The sequence below is a fragment of the Entelurus aequoreus genome, linkage group LG24 (assembly GCF_033978785.1).
Source record: "Entelurus aequoreus isolate RoL-2023_Sb linkage group LG24, RoL_Eaeq_v1.1, whole genome shotgun sequence".
NCBI classification, from domain to species: Eukaryota; Metazoa; Chordata; class Actinopteri; order Syngnathiformes; family Syngnathidae; genus Entelurus; species Entelurus aequoreus.
The window spans coordinates 38,967,996-38,981,809 of NC_084754.1; the positions used below are offsets into that span (position 1 = coordinate 38,967,996).

The 13,814-nt window shown below is 40.9% G+C and overlaps 1 protein-coding gene across 7 annotated transcripts in view; it reads right to left on the bottom strand.

Moving 5' to 3' along the window:
* The window catches only part of frmd4a (FERM domain containing 4A), a 241,121-nt gene that overhangs the window by 48,852 nt on the left and 178,455 nt on the right, over positions 1-13,814 (bottom strand). For all 7 annotated transcript variants that reach the window (XM_062035312.1, XM_062035310.1, XM_062035311.1 and 4 more), the window contains exons 3-5: positions 11,261-11,355; positions 10,092-10,184; positions 869-953 (exon numbers count right to left, since the gene is read on the bottom strand). In XM_062035312.1, the coding sequence (XP_061891296.1) occupies positions 869-953; positions 10,092-10,184; positions 11,261-11,355 (273 nt within the window). The remainder of the gene's footprint in view (positions 1-868; positions 954-10,091; positions 10,185-11,260; positions 11,356-13,814) is intronic.

The following is a 13,814-nucleotide window of genomic DNA, read 5'->3' on the forward strand; positions in this document are numbered from 1 at the left end:
CTAAAGATTGTTTATTAATAACTTATTTTTGATATGAATATGTATTGTTCATGCAGTTAATTGTTTCCTGTGGTTTTACACAATTCAGTGTGTATAAATGTGGATGGGTGGTCGAGAAGTGAATAGTGGATCAAGAATGCCAGGAATGTTCTCTTTACAATCCACCTTTTAATTGCTTTGGTGGGATCAGACAGCCGGGATGAAACACTAGACAGACCCCAAGTGTACCACCCACCGTGTACCCCCATTCAAACACTGCAAAACATAAGGTTTGGGTCTGTATATCACAAATGAACGTGTATGTGTGGTAGTGATGTTTCTAAAAAGGGTCCGTCTCACTGGGGATATGAACAATATAATAGGATGATATAGTCTCCAAAAGATGTTCAGGGGGGGATTAAACAGAAACAAACTGTCAAGTATAAGAGAACGTTCTCATTATTTCTCAAACAATATTATCATATGGAAGGGAGTCAATATTTTGGATCACATGTGCCCCCTTCTGGACGCCACCACTAACTGCTTCTCACTCAGTTCTTCCAAAAAGCAGCATTTATTGTGCCACAAAAGAGCAGATGGCCATAAATGGTACAAATAATTTCTTGATTGCTCAAATAAATCATATGGTGGGTAACAGCTGATGCAATTGATTCATATTCTCTGCTGGCCTTGTTTTGATTTTTTTGCCAGTCAGCCAAATAGAATATAATGAAGTGGCCGCCTCCTCTCAAAACCCTGATGACTCCAGTGTAATCAAATACCCCCCACTTAACTTCTTCTTAAGCAGGAGTCCGGAGGGAAAAACACACTTTGGAATGAAACCTGGACATTATTTGTCAGATCAACTGCAAGAATTGAGCTGGTTTACCTTGTAGATGATGGACTTTGCGTTGAGAAAAAACAGCTCAATAGTGGCATTGTCCTTCAAGTATGATATACTTTCTATGTAGAACCTGAAAATGAACAAAAAGAAGAAGTCAAGCAGTTGCCCAACTTCAGTGACACAATTGTTTGCTAAAAATGCATTATTACCTAAAGCAAAAGTGCATGTTTTGAAAACTTATTTACCCTAGCAAATCAACACGGAACAATATCAGTTCAGTTCACCTATAACAGGGGTCAGCAACCTTTACCACTCAAAGAGCCATTTTGGCAAGTTTCACAAATTAAAGAAAATAATGGGAGCCACAAACATTTTTTTTAAAATCAAAATGAAAAACACCGCATACAAAGCTTAAATTGCTTTGTGCTATGTTAACCAGGGGTCTCACACACACGCACCGGCACGCACTTTAATATGGAAATTTGATGTCAGTGCGGCCCGCGAGTTTTGAATGAATGCCGCTTGATAGCGTCATACTTGCCAACCCTCTCCCTTTCCAGGAGACTCCAGAATATCAGAGCATGATGGCTCCGCTTTTGGCGCCCTCTACAGTCTGCCCAAGCTGTGTGCCTGCTCGACCACATGTAGAATGCAGCTTCAGCTTGCTCACGTAAGTGACAGCAAGGCGTACTAGGTCAGCAGCCACACATCTTACACTGACGGTAGCTGTACCGTATAAAACAACTTTAACACTGTTACGTTACAAATATGCGCCACACTTTGAACCCACACCAAAAAAGAATGACAAACACATTTCTGGAGAACATCTGCACTGTAACACAACATTAACACAACACAAGAAATACCCAGAATCCCATGCAGCACTAACTCTTCCGCTCAACCGACGCACGGAGAGGGGGGGGGGGGGGGGGGGTTGGTGGTAGAGGGGGTGTATAATCTAGACCGGAAGAATTAGGGCTGCATGGGATTCTGGGTATTGGTTGTGTTGTGTTTATGTTGTGTTACGGTGGGATGTTCTCCAGAAATTTGTTTTTCATTCTTTTTTGGTGTGGGTTCAAAGTGTGGCGCATATTTGTAACGTAACAGTGTTAAAGTTGTTTTATACGGTACGGCTACCGTCAGTGTAAGCTGTGTGGCTGATGACTAAGTATGCTTTGCTGTCTCCTACGTGTGCAAGTAAAAGCTACATACAACATGTGGCCGGGCTGACACGCTGTGTGTAAATGCCATAGAGGACAATTACTGCAGTGCAATTAGGGCACGCCCCTAATCTAGTTATTAGAGTGAAAATAGGATTATATTTTCCCTGGGAGTTATCTATGAGAGACACTGAGATCCATAAGTCTCCTGGGAAAATCGGGGGGGTCGGCAAGTATGCAGCTGAGCCGCATCAGAGTGGTCAAAGAGCCGCATGCGGCTCCGGAGCCGCGGGTTGCCGACCCCTGACCTATAATAAGATAGTTATGTGATTTAAGGCTTATGCTAATTTCCATAACATTAAAGGCCTACTGAAATGAAACTTTTTTATTCAAACGGGGATAGCAGATCCATTCTATGTGTCATACTTGATCATTTCGCGATATTGCCATATTTTTGCTGAAAGGATTTAGTATAGAACAACGACGATAAAGTTTGCAACTTTTGGTCTCTGATAAAAAAAACCTTGCCCCTACCGGAAGTAGCATGACGTAGTCGGTTGTTCGCTTCCTCATATTTTCCTATTGTTTTCAACGCAGCTAGAGCGATTCGGACCGAGAAAGCGACGATTACCCCATTAATTTGAGCGAGGATGAAAGATTCGTGAATGAGGAACGTTAGAGTGACGGACTAGAATGCAGTGCAAACATATCTTTTTTCGCTCTGACCCTAACTTAGGTACAAGCTGGCTCATTGGATTCCACACTCTCTCCTTTTTCTATTGTGGCTCACGGATTTGTATTTTAAACCACCTCGGATACTATATCCTCTTGAAAATGAGTCGAGAACGCGAAATGGACATTCACAGTGACATTTATCTCCACGACAATACATCGGCGAAGCTCTTTAGCTACTGAGCTAACGTGATAGCATCTGGTTCAAATGCAGATAGAAACAAAATAAATAAATCCCTGACTGGAAGGATAGACAGAAAATCAACAATACTATTAAACCATGTACATGTAACTACACGGTTAATAATTCTCAGCCTGGCAAAGCTTAACAATGCTGTTGCTAACGACGCTGAAGCTAACTTAGCAACTTAGTAACCGGACCTCACAGAGCTATGATACAACATTAGCACTCCACCTACGCCAGCCAGCCCTCATCTGCTCATCAACACCCGTGCTCACCTGCGTTCCAGCGATCGACGGTGCGACGAAGGACTTCACCCGATCACAGATGCGGTCGGCGAGACGGAGGAAGTTAAGGTGAGTTCGCCGGCTAACGCGTCTGCTATCCATCTCTGTCTTCCTGGTTGTGTTGCTGTAGTCCGCTGCTAATACACCGATCCCACCTACAACTTTTTTCTTTGCAGTCTCCATTGTTCATTAAACAGATTGCAAAAGATTGTATTGGAATGAATGGGTCCGAATACTTCCGTATCAACCGTTAACGTCACGCGCATACGTCATCATACATAGACGTTTTCAACCGGAAGTTTAGCGGGAAATTTAAAATTGCACTTTACAAGTTAACCCGGCCGTATTGGCATGTGTTGCAATGTTAAGATTTCATCATTGGTATATAAACTATCAGACTGCGTGGTCGGTAGTAGTGGGTTTCAGTAAGCCTTTAAGGTACAAGGTGACGCTTCTGGTGAGGATGATAAAGCATTGGCTAGGATAAAGGTAAGAAATTATTCTGTTTTTTGTTACGGTTTCATTTAATTCTTGCATCTACTGTTTTTATTACTGCATTGTACTGTACATCCTTCATGTGCTCTGTGTGACTGACTAAGGTATTAAATTAGCTATTAACTTGTGACTTACACTAACATTCCATTCACAACATCACAGGAATGGAATCATTGTAACAGCTATTTCTTATATGTTGTCTCCCTTGTGTAGCCTAATGTAAGGTAACACATATTACAATCTATGCACAATAAAGACAGACATTTTGTTACAGATCCTGTGATAGATCTCATATAATGTTGTGGTCGTAACTGACGTTGTAAGTCATTTTGGCCATTAGGCCTAAATGACCAGAAGAGGGCACTATATCTCTGTATTTAAGTGTGACTCACATTCACCCTCATAAAACATTTCCCATCTCACTTTATTGCCTTGCAAACACACACACACACACACACACACACACACACACACACACACACACACACACACACACACACACACACACACACACACACACACACACACACACACACACACACACACACACACACACACACACACACACACACCCTCTGAATGTGCATGTGATGCACTTTATCACACACTGTGCGTGCATCGTCAACATCTTGTAGTGATTCCACTCGCATGTACTGTAATAATACACATACACACACACACACACGCTGGAGAGCAAAGCACAGTAACCCACTTCTGGTTGACCAGGGAAGTAACATAATAATGTATTCTAAATTTAGCTCATGAATGCATGCATGCACGCCCAGAGGGAAGCTACAATGGTAGGCTAGCAAGCTACTCTCAAATAAACATCTATGTACAAAGATGCCAGGTCAACTCTGTATACCACTGCTTGTGTACTGTGCGAGTCTATAGACAGTGATTGTAAAGGATTATGAGGGAATCAATAAATGAGGGCTCCTATTGCTTTACCAATTGAGCTGCAAGGGGAAAACCCAATCAATATTCTATACCGTTTAATTAAAGCCATACTCTAGATGGGAAATACGCACAGGTCATCCGGACATTTATCATGCATAACACAAACACCAAAAGTTGCACACACAAAACATCAGTATGTAATGCTAGTAAAAACAATATGCCTGGACTGGTAATGGATTCAGGGTTGACATTTGGGTTGATTGTTCTTCTTGTGTGTGAGAGAGAGAGTGACGTCTGCGAATGGACTGAGCTATGGCAGAGAATGAGGGACTGAAACCTTTAACTGGGGCCACATTTTAGAAAGCCCCTCCCCCAACACAACAGTACACTTTTTATATATCGCTAACAAAATATTAATGTATTTTGAACTGTTCTACTATAAACAATATAACATCCTTTTGAAGAGTTTCAAGAACCAGTGGGAAACACGAAGATGCACGCTAACAGTTTAGGGTGACAGAAGGTGACAAAATAGACACTATTAGTACCACCTGACTAACAGCTCAACGACTCATTTTCTAATTAATTATCATTAGTCAAATTTTTCGAACACTTAAAACTGTTATTTTGTTCGCTCTGCCTAAAACTGAATTGCGCTGATATAAGGCAGGCATACAGCTATGCTACTTGTGTAATGTTTACACTTGGCTGGGTTAAAACATTACTTTTCAGAGTCAAAGTAGCCTGTTTAACATCCAAATGCAGTTTGTCCATGACTTTATGATATAAATCCATATTGTGATTATATATCGCAGCCTCTTGCGATACCAAATATATATAAATCAAAAGGGCTGCTTTCAGGCTTCACATGTGTGAAAATAAAAGAAGTCAAATAATTTGAGGAATCTGGATAATCATTTAGTGCATAGAAACATAGTGACTGATGTTGAGGAAGTAGAGCTGCCCTACCTGCTGCTTTTGCAAAGAAGTGAACTAGGGAAATGGTCGGTGGTATGTACGGCCATTAAATGCCACAAGAGACGAGGAATTTTCCCTACCAGCTGCTCTGAGCAAAATGTTGCAGCTAGTTCAAATCGCCACATTACCGTGTCTGAAATTGTCTCAGATGTAAGTCGTGGAAAATATTTCATTCAGACTTTGGCCTAATTTAAAATCTTATGACATCCAATCCGTGGCGATGTGAAAAATACACGCCGAGCAGTGTTTTGTGTGACATAAGTGCACGCAGCATAGTCCGCACAGTCATAATAGTCATTGTTTACCTGTATCTCACCTTCTTTGTAAGGGGCGCCGGAAGTTGGCAGACCCGTCAGCGATCCTGTTCTGTCTCCTTGTAATGTTTGAACCTGTTCTGTCTCCCTGAAATGTTTGTCTGATCTTGAATGGGATTGTGCTGAAAATTTAAATTTCCCCTCCGGGATTGATAAAGTATTTCTGATTCTGATTTTGATTCTGATAAAATTTGAGTTTGGCGCTCACGAGCCTGGCGGACGTCTGCTTTGAGTACAATGCGCGGAATCGTTCCGCCCAAGTATGTTTGGTCCTTTATTAATGTTAATGTTCATACTCTGCTGTAACGGGGTTCCAGACAGACTTTTTTTTAAAGTGTACAAAACACTCTCCTTTTGTTTTGCTACTTTTCATTTAATCTGGCTTGGTGGTTACCGTATTTTTCGGACTATAAATCGCAGTTTTTTTCATAGTTTGGCCGGGGGTGCGACTTATACTCAGGAGCGACTTATGTGTGAAATTATTAACACATTACCGTAAAGTATCAAATAATATTATTTAGCTCATTCACGTAAGAGACTAGACCAGGGGTCGGCAACCCAAAATGTTGAAAGAGCCATATTGGACCAAAAATACAAAAAAAAATCTGTCTGGAGCCGCAAAAAATTAAAAGCCATATTACATGTGTCATGAGATATAAATTTAATTAAGATGACTTAAAGGAAACTAAATGAGCTCAAATATAGCTACAAATGAGGCATAATGATGCAATATGTACATATCGCTAGCCTAAATAGCATGTTAGCATCGATTAGCTTGCAGGCATGCAGTGACCAAATATGTCTGATTAGCACTCCACACAAGTCAATAACATCAACAAAACTCACCTTTGTGCACTCATGCACAACGTTAAAATTGTGGTGGACAAAATGAGACAGAAAAAGTGGCATAAAACACGTCCTAGAAAGTCGGAGAAATGTATACATGTAAAGAAACTATACGGTGAGTTCAAGGACCGCCAAAATAAGTAGGACAAAACGGCGCTCGCCAAATACTCGAATGAGTGAAGCATATTTAACATAAACAGTGTGATTTATAACAATTAGGGAGGTTTGTGTCATGTTTGTCCTCCTACAGAAACCATACTAAAACAAAAAAATAGATTTTTTTCCCCCTCATCTTTTTCCATTCTTCATACATTTTTGAAAAATCTCCAGAGAGCCACTAGGGTGGCGCTAAAGAGCCGCATGCGGCTCTAGAGCCGCGGGTTGCCGACCCCCGGACTAGACGTATAAGATTTCATGGGATTTAGCGATTAGGAGTGACAGATTGTTTGGTAAACGTATAGCATGTTCTATATGTTATAGTTATTTGAATGACTCTTACCATAATATGTTACGTTAACATACCAGGCACGTTCTCAGTTGGTTATTTATGCGTCATGTAACGTACACTTATTCAGCCTGTTGTTCACTATTCTTTATTTATTTTAAATTGCCTTGATCTGTGTCAATCGGAGGGTTGCTGGTTACTGGGGTTCAATCCCCACTTTCTACCATCCTAGTCACGTCCGTTGTGTCCTTGGGCAAGACACTTCACCCTTGCTCCTGATGGGTGCTGGTTAGCGCCTTGCATGGCAGCTCCCGCCATCAGTGTGTGAATGTGTGTGTGAATGGGTGAATGTGGAAATACTGTCAAAGCGCTTTGAGTACCTTGAAGGTAGAAAAGCGCTATATAAGTATAACCCATTTATCATTTATTTATTTATAATGTTTGTTGCTATTCCCCATCCTCCAGTCATGATTGAGTACTTGTAAAAAATGTAGTTTAATTCTCGCCATGAAGACAAGAATCCGTAACTTATAAACGACTCCACACTGTGTGTGGATAAACTTAAGTCGAGTTAGCTAATGGCTGGCTGCTCTCTTCCCTCCCTAGATGAACTGTACAGTGCCAGGTGCCTCAAAAAGGCCCAAAACATCATAAGGGACCCATCTCACCCTGGACATAAAAATTTTTTTAACTGCTGCCCTCGGGCAGGAGATTACAGGACAATAAAATGCCGGACAAACAGATTTAAGAACACTTTTTACCCGAGAGCAATAGTGTCGCTGAACACAAGACAATAATGTCTGTGCATGTGAGCTATGTGCAGAGGTGGGTAGAGAAGCCAGAAATTGTAGTCAAGTAAGAGTACTGTTACTTTAGAGATTTATTACTCAAGTAAAAGTAAGGAGAAGTTACCCAAATATTTACTTGAGTAAAAGTAAAAAGTATGTTGTGAAAAAACTACTCAAGTACTGAGTAACTGATGAGTAACCTGTTCGTTTAATGATGACGGCAACAAATAATGCACGAAAAAAATAAAAATAGCAATGAGCAAATTCAGAGCCAGGAGTATCTCTTAAGCAACTAAAACAATAATATATATTAAATAATAATACATTAACATAAAAAAAATTAAGGCAAATTGAGCCACAATAACTTAACAGCACCATAGGCTCAGTAGGCAGAGATTACAAAGGAAAATAACAAGTTAGCCTTTATGCAAACCATAAACTGATAGGTGTGGGCTGCACCTGGGAACACACTGATTGGTGTTTCTATGCATGCGTGTGTGTGTGTGTGTGTGTGTGTGTGTGTGTGTGTGTGTGTGTGTGTGTGTGTGTGTGTGTGTGTGTGTGTGTGTGTGTGTTTGCGACTGTGCGTGTGTGTGTGTGTCTATGAGTCTGCAGTGCGTTAATACATGTTCCCACACGATGTACATTTGACAGTGATTCATAGCAGGGAAGCTAACATCAGCCTACGGTGACAGCCAAAATATCTACTAAGGTTACTTACCGCGATGTGCTTCCTCAAATTTTACGTTGAGTTCATGTAAGCTTAAGCTTGTTAATCATGTGACCGCCTGGCTCTGTTTGATTGGTGAAACGGAGTCAAACGTCACCAGTGACTGTATTTGATTGGTGAAACGCAGGCATGCGATAGATCCTACTTTGAAGGTCTGTCTGACAAACCAAAACAAACAAAGCATGCATTAACAGATCGATAAAAATCAGTAGCGAGTAGCGAGCTGAATGTAGATAAATGGAGCGGAGTAAAAGTAGCGTTTTTTCTCTATAAATATACTCAAGCAAATATGTTGCATTAAAACTACTCTTAGAAGTACAATTTATCCCAAAAGTTACTCAAGTAGATGTAACGGAGTAAATGCAGCGCGTTACTACCCACCTCTGGCTGTGTGCTTGGTATTTTTATGTATTTTTATCTATTTATCTATGTTCTTATGTGTTATTATGAATTTGCACTAAATTAGTTTTTGCTTACAATTTTGTTGTACAATGTACAATGACAATAAAGATATATTCTAATCACCTCTAAGCGGTCAACAGTAAAATGACACTTTTACTTGACTAATTATAATGGTCAATTACATGAAGTAAGTCAACTAATCGTAGTAACACCACCAACTACCGAAGTGAAGTGAAAGCATCTATTTCTACATTATCGGCAAAACAATAAGTGAGCAGCAACAAAATATTAAAACTCAAAACTTATTAGCTACACGGACATCATTGTTTTGAAAATGTTTCTGCCGAACAATTGTCACATTGTGTCGTTAGTCTGGTCCTGTGGTAAATGTCAACCTGGGAATAATTTCTTGTCCACATTGTTTAGCCAAGTGTATCACGTTGCTGTGCGCGTTGCTAGCCAATGGTAACCTCTCGGGAGGGGGAGAGGGCAATGACATTATCCGGATGTGCTGGGAACAAAGAACTTCAGTGGGCCAATAACAAAGCATGTGCTTGGAGAGGAGGCTATCTGAGGTTGCATGTTTATGTGTGTGGAGGCGTCACATACAAACAGTACATATTTTAATGCAGTAGTAAAATTTCAGTTGTATGGCCACCGTATTTAGAACAAATTAGCAGGCGAGAGGTTTGTGCTTCAACATTAAAAGCCCCGCCTTTGCATGTAGAGCTGGAAATAATAAAGCTTCCCTATGGGGAAACATGCAGTGCAAACGCACAAGGTCAATAAGACTCGCGATTGGCTTAGAGGCCCCACGGCAGGAGTTAAACACTGGGGTCAAAGCAATTTTATTGGGGCCCATATTAACTGACCCTGTTAATGTGCTCTTTGCACCACATACAGGGTTGTGCATACGTAAACACATAAACACTAGTCACATCAGTCTCTCCGTTTTGACTCACAATCCTCAATTAGTAAGTGCGGTGGTGATAAAATGGACGGAGACTCACCTGACACAGAAGTAGAGGACAATGGGTCCGGATTTCTTGGGGAATTCATGCTCTAATACTCTGCGGTCCAGTTGAAGCCAGCTAAAATGTCCCCTAAGGATAGAGGAAACAAAAATACATTAATTAGCACCTCTTATTAGATATGTGAGAAAAAAATGACTAATACTGATGCTTCTGGTCGTCTTCCCTGTTACTCCCCCCTTCCCCAGATGACATAAACAAATGGAAAACAGTGTGGTATTATTTTCCTATATGTAAATAATTCGGATGTTTGCATAAAACATTATGTAAAGGCCTCAGCTGGGTGCATTGTAGACAGTGCACCTCCCCCCGCACCCAATTAGGAAAAAAGATAATTACCTTTACTATGACTGATGCCACCATGTGCCATAAAACACGACAGCCGTCTTTACCACAATACAAGTTTACGAGGACTTTAAACATAACGCACTGCTGCATTCAGCGTGGAGCAAACGCTGCTAAACATTTCAACCCTGACATAAGAAGATTTAGGGATTGTAAGAAAAAAAAACAAGAAAAAAATGATGTGATGTCAGAGAGAGCACCTCACTGGAAGGGATGCGGAAATCTTCCAGAGTGAATGTATTCCTTGTGGGACAAACATAGGAGTAGTGAACAGAAAAATGAGAGCAAGAAGGAGAGCTACCTTCATATATGTACCAGTATATTATATATTTACAGTACTATAAAACACATTGTTTTGCAATGCTAGCATTGTTGCATTTCTAAAAATAGAGTAGCCTCTGGTACTCTCTACAGTTCAGTAAAAAAACAAAAACATTCCCAGCCAATTATATGAGGAAATGTAGATGTCATTTTTTTCTGCATTTCAGTAAGTGGAAATCTTGCGGCTGGCAGAGACCTGTGATCTCTGCTTGTACATTGGAACAAAATTGTCATCGCCGTGACATCGAACTGTAGCGAAAGGAAAAAGCTAACATTTTCCAGGTTGAACGCTTCTCTGCAGAAGAAAGAGTAAGAACTGACACTACTGACTTCCTATCTCTCAACCTTCAACTTCATAGAGATGAACTGCCATTAATGCTCTCAAATCAATGTGCATGATGCTGAAAAGGCAACAACAACCAACCTTGGAGAGAATGAAGAGGCATTATGGATGACGCTTCTACTATTTGAGGAGGACTTACGTTTCATCTGTGTATGAAATTCCAAAGTATTCCTTCTCCTTGAGGTTGAAGTGAGAGGCCACCAGGTCCAGGAGGTCCTTAGCCATCAACTTAGGCTGCAGAAAAATACATTCAATATCATTAATGTTCTGTAAATTAAGTTCACTGCACACACACACACACACACACACACACACACACACACACACACACACACACACACACACACACACACACACACACACACACACACACACACACACACACACACACACACACACACACACACACACACACACACACACACACACACACACACACACACACACACACACACACACACACACACACACACACACACACACACACACACACACACACGCGCACGTCTTGCCTACTTTGTGTGGACCCACGTTTGGTTAGTGGGTTGTGAGGGCCCCCCTTTTCACTATAGCTAGAATGATGAAAAAATATACATCTAGCCCTAGATGGGAGTAGAGAGTTGCAACTAGGGATATCAGATAATGGCTTTTTGCCGATATCCGATATTCCGATAATGTCCAACTCTTTAATTACCGATACCGATATCAACCGATACCGATATCAACCGATATATGCAGTCGTGGAATTAACACATTATTATGCCTAATTTGGACAACCAGGTATGGTGAAGATAAGGTACTTTTTTAAAAAATTAATAAAATAAGATAAATAAATTAAAAACATTTTCTTGAATAAAAAAGAAAGTAAAACAATATAAAAACAGTTACATAGAAACTAGTAATTAATGAAAATGAGTAAAATTAACTGTTAAAGGTTAGTACTATTAGTGGAGCAGCAGCACGCACAATCATGTGTGCTTACGGACTGTATCCCTTGCAGACTTTATTGATATATAATGTAGGAAGCAGAATATTAATAACAAAAAAGATACAACCCTTTTGTATGAATGAGTGTAAATGGGGGAGGGAGGTTTTTTGGGTTGGTGCAATAATTGTACGTGTATCTTGTGTATTTATGTTGATTTAATAAAAACAAAAAAAAACAAAAAAACAACAACAAAAAACGATACCGATAATTATAAAAACGATACCGATAATTTCCGATATTACATTTTAAAGCATTTATCGGACATCCCTAGTTGCAACCTCACTTCAGAATGCAAAACACACAAAGTAAAAAAAATATTTTACTTTTGTAGTTGTGAGGACCAGGCAAATGTCCTCACAAGTTAAAAGATCCTCACAGAAAGGGTGGTTTATCAAGTGTATGTCCACACAAGGATGGGGAGACAAGTGCACACACACACACACACACACACACACACACACACACACACACACACACACACACACACACACACACACACACACACACACACACACACACACACACACACACACACACACACACACACACACACACACACACACACACACACACACACACACAGCTGTATTTTAGATTCGAGAAGTTATTGATTGACGGCAGTGACGAAGCATTCTTACACAGATCAGGGAGAGGTGCAACAGAATAAGTAAGACAGACACAGAGATTAATGGCAAGGAGAGAGTGGAAATGGATGGAGGTTGTGGATGCTGCTGACAGTGCTGCGGCCATGCCCCCCCCCCACACTCTCCTTTCAGCCTCTGACCCACACCTACTGCAGAGTCATGCCTCTGGGCCAGAGCGCTGTACTGCAGAGAAGAGGGCTGCAGCCAGCATGAGCTCCTGATGGTTGGCTCTAGTTCATGCTGTGGGATAACGTCCAGTTGAAAGTGACGTACAGACCAGGATAAGTGATGACAACCCCCCCACCCCATTCACTCATCTCACCACTAACAGCATCTTAAATCAGAGCCAGGCGGGACTGCAGCCTCATGCTGCTGGGCCGTGACATCTTGAGTAACAGCACGCCCCACCCTGGGGTTAACCATGGGTGTGCCTTGCCCCGGCCTACACACGGTCTTTGCTCTCACACACACGCACACGGTGACCATGCACGCAGCTTAGAAGTCAAATATTTGAAGAAGAAAAAAAAAATCACACACATCCACAAGCACTATTAGCTACGGAACTAAGCGGTGCATCTTCTGAACAATCTTCCCCCGAGGTCAGGTACTATCTACTCACAGCACACTTGCAACCACAGTGACAGATGCTACTGGGAGCTATTTAAATAGAAGGCAGTGATGTCATTCCCAACACACATCTCCACTGACCTAGATCACATATAAGACGCCTACAGTGATTTTTCTTGCTCCACAAAAAAGCGCAGGAGAGCACAACAGAGAAGAAAATATACGTTATGTTCCTGATGGTCCTATCTATCAGCTTTGAAACACAAATCGTGGAACACTACAATAGCTAATATTACAACTAGAGATGTATGATAATGGCTTTTTTGCCGATATCCGATATTGTCCAACTCTTAATTTACCGATTCCGATATCAACCGATACCTATATATACAGTCGTGGAATTAACACATTATTATGCCTAATTTGGTTGTGATGCCCCGCTGGATGCATTAAACAATGTAACAAGGTTTAAAAAAAAAAAATCAACTCAAGTT